Source organism: Centropristis striata, chromosome 7, assembly GCF_030273125.1.
Source record: "Centropristis striata isolate RG_2023a ecotype Rhode Island chromosome 7, C.striata_1.0, whole genome shotgun sequence".
NCBI classification, from domain to species: domain Eukaryota; kingdom Metazoa; phylum Chordata; class Actinopteri; order Perciformes; family Serranidae; genus Centropristis; species Centropristis striata.
In genome coordinates, this window is record NC_081523.1 from 823,116 (window position 1) to 831,439 (window position 8,324).

Sequence of the window (8,324 nt, forward strand, 5' to 3'; positions counted from 1 at the left end):
TCTTTCCTCCATGTCTTTAAAACAACCTACTGGTCTATTTGCTGATCTTTCCTCTATATCTTTAAAACAACCTACTGGTCTATTTGCTGATCTTTCCTCCATGTCTTTAAAACAACCTACTGGTCTATTTGCTGATCTTTCGTCCGTATCTTTAAAACAACCTACTGGTCTATTTGCTGATCTTTCGTCCGTATCTTTAAAACAACCTACTGGTCTATTTGCTGATCTTTCGTCCGTATCTTTAAAACAACCTACTGGTCTATTTGCTGATCTTTCCTCTGTATCTTTAAAACAACCTACTGGTCTATTTGCTTTACTTTCCTTCGTATCTTTAAAACAACCTACTGGTCTATTTGCTGATCTTTCCTCCGTATCTTTAAAACAACCTACTGGTCTATTTGCTGATCTTTCCTCTGTATCTTTAAAACAACCTACTGGTCTATTTGCTGATCTTTCCTCTGTATCTTTAAAACAACCTACTGGTCTATTTGCTGATCTTTCCTCTGTATCTTTAAAACAACCTACTGGTCTATTTGCTGATCTTTCCTCTGTATCTTTAAAACAACCTACTGGTCTATTTGCTGATATTTCCTCTGTATCTTTAAAACAACCTACTGGTCTATTTGCTGATCTTTCCTCCGTATCTTTAAAACAACCTACTGGTGTAAAGTTCCTTTCCGTTGTCCCAGACCTGCAGTCTGACCATCATGGACGACATCCAGAACCCGTCGATGGAAGGATCCGAGTCCTTCGTGGTGTTCCTGAGCTCTCCTCAGGGCGCCGTGCTGCAGGAGCCGTACGAGGCCAACGTGGTCATCACCGACACCTTCCAGGACAGTACGTAAAAAAACAACAACACATCCATTTATCTCTTCGTTTCATGCTACAGACATCAACCTCACCGCTGCTTCTCCCTCAGTTCCCAGCATGCAGTTTGAGAAGAGCGCCTACACCGTGAAGGAGAAAGACGGCGTGCTGCACCTGCCCGTCATCCGCTCCGGCGACCTGTCCGTCACGTCCTCGGTGCGCTGCTTCACCCGCACCATGTCGGCCGCCGTGATGGACGACTTCCAGGAGCGCCGGAACGCCGACGAGTCCCGCATCACCTTCCTCCGAGGAGAGAAGGTAGGAAACGATCCTCTGTTCACTGGTGGAAACATGACTAGACAACCTCTTCCATTTATTATTAATGTCTGGTGCAACTAAAGGGAACAACAACAACAAACACAGCTGATATCTAAACATTTAACATGGTTTTATTGATCATGATTCTGGTTATTATCAATAAAACCATGTTAAATGTCTAGATATCAGCTCTGAAATTAAACTCTTATCAGATATTTTTGTTGTTATCATTATATTTGTCCAAACAAATGAACCTTTAGTTGAACCAGACATTAAAATGAACAAGAAACTGAAGAAAACAACAAACAACAAACAACATTTTTTTGTCATTTTTGGTTGTTTTGTGTCTATTATGATAATTTTGTGTCATTTTTTGGTCATTTTTACATCTATTTTTGGTTCTTTTGTGTCTATTTCGATAATTTTGTGTCATTTTTTTGTCATTTTTACATCTATATTTACTCAATTTGTGTCTATTTTGATAATCTTGTGTCATATTTTTGTCATTTTTGCATCTATTTTTGGTTGTTTTATGTCTTTTTTGGTAATTTTTTGCCTCTATTTTTTGTCAATTTGTGTCTTTTTTTATTCATTTTTATTCATACAGTCATGGAAACATTCTTGATAATAACCAAAATCATTAACAATAAAACCACAATAAAATATCTAGATATCAGCTCTTAAATTAAACTTTTATCAGATATTTTTGTTGTTATCATTATATTTGTCCAAACAAATTAACCTTTAGTTGAACCAGACATTAAAATGAACAAGAAATTAAAGAAAACAAGGAGGTCTAATAATTTTTTACATGACTGTATGTTTTTTTCTTTGATCCGTTCAAATGTTTTTGTTTGTTTGTTTGTTTTCCAGGTGAAAAACTGCTCCGTTCACATCAACGACGACTCTGTTTTCGAGCCGGAGGAGGAGTTCCAGGTGCATCTTGGGACGCCGCTGGGCGACCACTGGAGCGGCGCCATGGTGGGCGCCAGCGATGTCGTCACCATCACCATCACCAACGATGAAGACGGTGAGCAGAAAACACACAGCAGATCTGAAATGATTCTGTAAATATCACACGTGACCTTTGACCTGGTTCCTTCCAGCTCCGACCATCGAGTTCCAGCAGGTGTCCTACCAGGTCCGAGAGCCTCCTGGTCCCGACGGCATCGAGGTGCTCAACATCAAAGTGATCCGCCACGGAGATCTGGACCGGACCTCCAAGATCCGCTGCAGCACCCGGGACGGATCAGCCCAGTCCGGAGTCGACTACAACCCCAAGAGCAGAGTGCTGAAATTCACCCCAGGTCAGAGGTCACACAAAAACAAGCGTTTAAGGGCCTTTTTTGCTTTTTTTTTACATTTTCCTCTTTGTTTCCTCTGCAACATATAAAATCAGCACAATCATGGCTAGAAGTGGGAACAACTCCAACATGTCTTTGTGCAGAATAACACAGTTAGAATGACAGAAATCAGAGAAAAAGTTGATTTTCTCTGATAAATTTCTGGCATAAATGTTGTTACAAACACAAAAAACATAAAATGTCCAAAAGAAGACACAAAAAAGACTCAAAATGACCATAAAAAGACACAAAAAGATATAAAATGACCATAAAAGACACAAAAGGACTTAAAATGTCCAAAAAAAAGACACAAAATAGGCGTAAAATGACCAAAAAAAGACCTAAAATGACCATGAAAAGACGCAAACATCTTAAAATGACTGTAAAAAAGGCAAAAAGACGTAAAATGACCAAAAGAAGACAAAAAATCTCTTTCTACAACAAACGGAGGATTTTTCATGATTTTTTTAAAGAAAACATACGTGGAGAGTTCAGAATTTGAAAGTGGTCCTAGAATTGAACCCTGAGGAACTCCACAATATAACTGACACTTGTAGAATAAAGACATTCTGACACTAATATCAACATTTTAAGACAAGTTTTAGTCACTTTTTATAATGGAAATGTAATCCATTCAACGACTGTCAGAAAGCTCATATTCCGGCATATAATGCCTGTTGTTACGGTTTCTTTCTACGGTTAATGGTGTATTCTCGGGGATCTTTTAAAGAAAACATGTTAATAAAAACTCTGGCGGGTTCAGAGGGTTAAAGGAAGGTTAAAGATGTTTTTATATCTCAGGTTCTAACGTTCCTCTTTGCTCTGCAGGGATGGACCACATCCTCTTCAAAGTGGAGATTCTGTCCAATGAGGACAGAGAATGGCACGAGTCCTTCTCATTGGTCCTCGGCCCCGACGACCCCGTGGAGGCGGTGCTTGGCGAGATCACCATGGCGACAGTGACCATCCTGGACCAGGAGGCGTCAGGCAGCCTGATCCTCCCCGCCACGCCCATCGTAAGAAACGATCTGTTGGCTTTAGATGAAGAAGTGACGTAAATAATTCTTATGTGTCGTTTTTGTTAATTTTTACATCTATTTTTGGTTGTTTTGTTTCTTTTTTGGTAATTTTTGCATCTATTTTTTATCATTTTGTGTCTTCTTCGCGCCCATCATATGAAACGTTAAACAACAAACTGTTCCTGTTGCCTTTAGATGAAAAAGTGACGTGAATAATTGTTTTTTGTCTTTTGTTCATTTTTACATCCATGTTTGGATGTTTTGTGTCTTTTTTGGTCATTTTTACATCCATTTTTGGTTGTTTTGTTTCTTTTTTAGTCATTTTTACATCTATTTTTGGTTGTTTTGTGTCTTTTTTAGACATTTTTACATCCATTTTTGGCTGTTTTGTGTCTTTTTTGGTCATTTTTACATCCATTGTTGGTTGTTTTGTGTCTTTTTTTAATCATTTTTACATCTATTTTTTATCATTTTGTGTCTTCTTCGCGCCCATCGTAAGAAACGTTAAACAACAAACTGTTTCTGTGGCCTTTAGATGAAAAAGTGACTTAAATAATTGTCTTGTGTCTTTTGTTCATTTTTACATCCATTTTTGGTCATTTTTTGTCTTTTTTGGTCATTTTTACATCTATTTTTGGTAATTTTTTGTCTTTTTTGGTAATTTTTGCATCTATTTTTTAACATTTTGTGTCTTCTTCGCGCCCATCGTAAGAAACGTTAAACAACAAACTGTTTCTGTGGGCTTTAGATGAAAAAGTGACTTAAATACTTGTCTTGTGTCTTTTGTTCATTTTTACATCCATTTTTGGTTGTTTTGTTTCTTTTTTAGTCATTTTTACATCCATTTTTGGCTGTTTTGTGTCTTTTTTGGTCATTTTTACATCCATTGTTGGTTGTTTTGTGTCTTTTTTTAGTCATTTTTACATCTATTTTTTATCATTTTGTGTCTTCTTCACGGCCATCGTAAGAAACGTTAAACAACAAACTGTTTCTGTGGGCTTTAGATGAAAAAGTGACTTAAATAATTGTCTTGTGTCTTTTGTTCATTTTTACATAAATTTTTGGTTGTTTTGTGTCTTTTTTGGTCATTTTTACATATATTTTTGGTCATTTTTTGTCTTTTTTGGTAATTTTTGCATCTATTTTTTAACATTTTGTGTCTTCTTCGCGCCCATCGTAAGAAACGTTAAACAACAAACTGTTTCTGTGGGCTTTAGATGAAAAAGTGACTTTAATTGTCTTGTGTCTTTTGTTCATTTTTACATCCATTTTTGGTTGTTTTGTGTCTTTTTTGGTCATTTTTACATCCATTTTTGGTTGTTTTGTGTCTTTTTTAGACATTTTTACATCCATTTTTGACTGTTTTGTGTCTTTTTTGGTCATTTTTACATCCATTGTTGGTTGTTTTGTGTCTTTTTTGGTCATTTTTACATCTATTTTTGGAAATTTTTTGTCTTTTTTGGTAATTTTTGCATCTATTTTTTAACATTTTGTGTCTTCTTCATGCCCATGATAAGAAACGTTACACAACAAACTGTTTCTGTGGGCTTGAAAAAGTGAATAATCCACCCAGTGTGTGTTCATGTTTAAAGCCAACCTCGTCCTAAGTATCCGTGCTGCTGCGTCCCCGTCAGGTGGTGTCTCTGGCCGACTACGACCACGTCCAGGAGGCGACCAGGGAGGGCAGCAGGAAGACGCCGTCCCCGGGTTACCCCCTGGTCTGCGTCACGCCCTGCGACCCTCACTACCCCAAATACTCTGTGATGAAGGAGCGCTGCGAGGAGGCCGGCATCAACCAGACGCAGCTTCACTTCTCGTGGGAGGTGGCGGCGCCCACCGACACCAGCGGCGCCCGCTCCCCCTTCGAGACGGTGACGGACACCACGCCGTACACCAGCGTCAACCACATGGTGAGCTGGGATTCCTCATCCTTGGGCCTCCTTTTGGCTTTCTAACTTCAGATTTTCATCATTTTGTCCGTTTTAATGCATGTGGAATACATTTTGGAAGTTTAACCTCAAGTCTGTAATAAACTGTGTATCCAAAATACAGAAATTTAGACCCTTCAGGGCAAAAATGTCCCCATTGAAACCCATTAAAACCACTATTTCTAATCCCACTGTCGTTACAGTATAAAATCATTATTCTACTATAAGTTTTCACTCCACTTCACGTATTTTCTTCTTTTATGAAGCTTATTGCTGCTGTATTAAACAGCGCTGCAGTGATAAGTTGCATCAAAATAAATGTTGTCAATCACTGGCATCAGAATCAGGACTGAAGTTGATTAAAAGATTTAACTTTGTGAAAGTGGAAAAATATATAAATATATATATACATATAAATAACATATATATATAGCATATACATAACATAACATATATATTAATAAACATTAAACATCTTATTTTAGAACTGAAATGTAGAAAGAAAAAAAGTCCAGAACAGCCGTTTCTTCTCTTCTCTGAGTGTCTGAGTCTTTGAGTCTCTGAGTCTCTGAGTCTCTGAGTCTCTGTGTCTCTGAGTCTCTGTGTCTTTGTGTCTTTGTGTCTTTGAGTCTCTGAGTCTATGAGTCTATGAGTCTCTGAGTCTCTGAGTCTCTGTGTCTTTGTGTCTTTGTGTCTTTGAGTCTCTGAGTCTCTGAGTCTTTGAGTCTCTGTGTCTTTGAGTCTCTGAGTCTTTCAGTCTCTGAGTCTCTGAGTCTCTGTGTCTTTGTGTCTTTGAGTCTCTGAGTCTTTGAGTCTCTGGTCTCTGAGACTCTGAGTCTTTGAGTCTCTGGTCTCTGAGTCTTTGAGTCTCTGAGTCTCTGAGTCTCTGGTCTCTGAGTCTTTGAGTCTTTGAGTCTCTGAATCCCTGAGTCTCTGAGTCTTTGAGTCTCTGAGTCTCTGAGTCTCTGAGTCTCTGAGTCTCTGGTCTCTGAGTCTTTGAGTCTCTGAGTCCTCTCTGGTCCCTCTCAGGTCCTGGACAGTATTTATTTCAGCCGGCGGTTCCATGTGCGCTGCGTGGCCCAGGCCCGGGACAAGGCGGGTCACCTGGGGACGCCGCTGAGGAGCAACATGGTGACCATCGGCACCGAGGGCTCCATCTGCCACACCCCCGTCACCACGGGAACCGCCAGAGGCTTCCAGGCCCAGTCCTTCATCGCCACGCTCAAATACCTGGACGTCAAGCACAAGGAGCACCCCAACCGGTCAGGACCAAAGGCTGCTTCTCACATTCTGGGGACATGCTTATCAACTTAAAGACGGACAGCATTTAGAGGGGGGGGGGGACACAGGGGACATGTCCCTGCACTCTTTAAAAAGGCCGTTTTGGTCCCATGTAGTTTTTACCGTCCAATAGAGAAGCGTCAGGCACTAGGACCAAGCGGAAAACAGCTGCTCAAGCTGAAGGCTGTTTCCCTTAGTTTAGTAATAGTTATAGTTATAGTTATAGTTATAGTTATAGTTATAGTAATAGTAATAGGAACAGGAATAGTTATAGTTATAGTTATAGTTATAGGAATAGTTATAGTAATAGTTATAGTTATAGTTATAGTTATAGTTATAGTAATAGTTATAGTTATAGTTACAGTAATAGTTATAGTAATAGTTATAGTAATAGTTATAGTTATAGTAATAGTTATAGTAATAGTTATAGTTATAGTTATAGTTATAGTAATAGTAATAGTTATAGTTATAGTTATAGGAATAGTTATAGTTATAGTTATAGTAATAGTAATAGTTATAGTAATAGTTATAGTAATAGTTATAGTTATAGTTATAGGAATAGTTATAGTAATAGTTATAGTAATAGTTATAGTTATAGTTATAGTTATAGTAATAGTTATAGTAATAGTTATAGTTATAGTAATAGTTATAGTAATAGTTATAGTTATAGTTATAGTTATAGTAATAGTAATAGTTATAGTTATAGTTATAGGAATAGTTATAGTTATAGTTATAGTTATAGTAATAGTAATAGTTATAGTAATAGTTATAGTAATAGTTATAGTTATAGTTATAGGAATAGTAATAGTAATAGTTATAGTAATAGTTATAGTTATAGTTATAGTAATAGTTATAGTTATAGTTATAGTAATAGTAATAGTTATAGTAATAGTTATAGTAATAGTTATAGTTATAGTTATAGTTATAGGAATAGTTATAGTTATAGGAATAGGACTAGTTATAGTTTAGTTATAGTTTAGTAATAGTTATAGTTTTAGTTATAGTAATAGTTATAGTAATAGGAATAGTTATAGTTTAGTTATAGTTTAGTAGTAGTAATAGGAATAGTAATAGTTTTCCTCTATAACCGTATCATCAAAATTGATGATTTTTAGGTCAAACCAAAAAAAAGGAAACAGTAAAGTTAAAAGTAACAATATAAAACCAGAAGAACTAGTAGAAAACACAGTGAACTGAAAGAGTTTGAGTTTTATTAAAGATACCTGTGTCCCCAACCTCTGAAACCAACATGTTGTCCATGGATTAAAGGGTTAAACTGTATTTCCTGGTTGTTTAAAGGGTTAAACTGTATTTCCTGGTTGTTTAAAGGGTTAAACTGTATTTCCTGGTTGTTTAAAGGGTTAAACGGTATTTACTGGTTGTTTAAAGGGTTAAACGGTATTTCCTGGTTGTTTAAAGGGTTAAACTGTATTTCCTGGTTGTTTAAAGGGTTAAACGGTATTTCCTGGTTGTTTAAAGGGTTAAACTGTATTTCCTGGTTGTTTAAAGGGTTAAACGGTATTTACTGGTTGTTTAAAGGGTTAAACGGTATTTCCTGGTTGTTTAAAGGGTTAAACTGTATTTCCTGGTTGTTTAAAGGGTTAAACGGTATTTCCTGGTTGATTAAA

The 8,324-nt window shown here is 37.0% G+C and overlaps 1 protein-coding gene across 1 annotated transcript in view; it reads left to right on the top strand.

Moving 5' to 3' along the window:
• Positions 1-8,324, top strand: part of fras1 (Fraser extracellular matrix complex subunit 1) — a 233,783-nt gene that overhangs the window by 210,585 nt on the left and 14,874 nt on the right. The window contains exons 46-52 of the mRNA XM_059337817.1: positions 690-837; positions 920-1,125; positions 1,999-2,155; positions 2,232-2,432; positions 3,297-3,484; positions 5,122-5,397; positions 6,445-6,677. Coding sequence (XP_059193800.1) covers positions 690-837; positions 920-1,125; positions 1,999-2,155; positions 2,232-2,432; positions 3,297-3,484; positions 5,122-5,397; positions 6,445-6,677 — 1,409 coding nt within the window. The remainder of the gene's footprint in view (positions 1-689; positions 838-919; positions 1,126-1,998; positions 2,156-2,231; positions 2,433-3,296; positions 3,485-5,121; positions 5,398-6,444; positions 6,678-8,324) is intronic.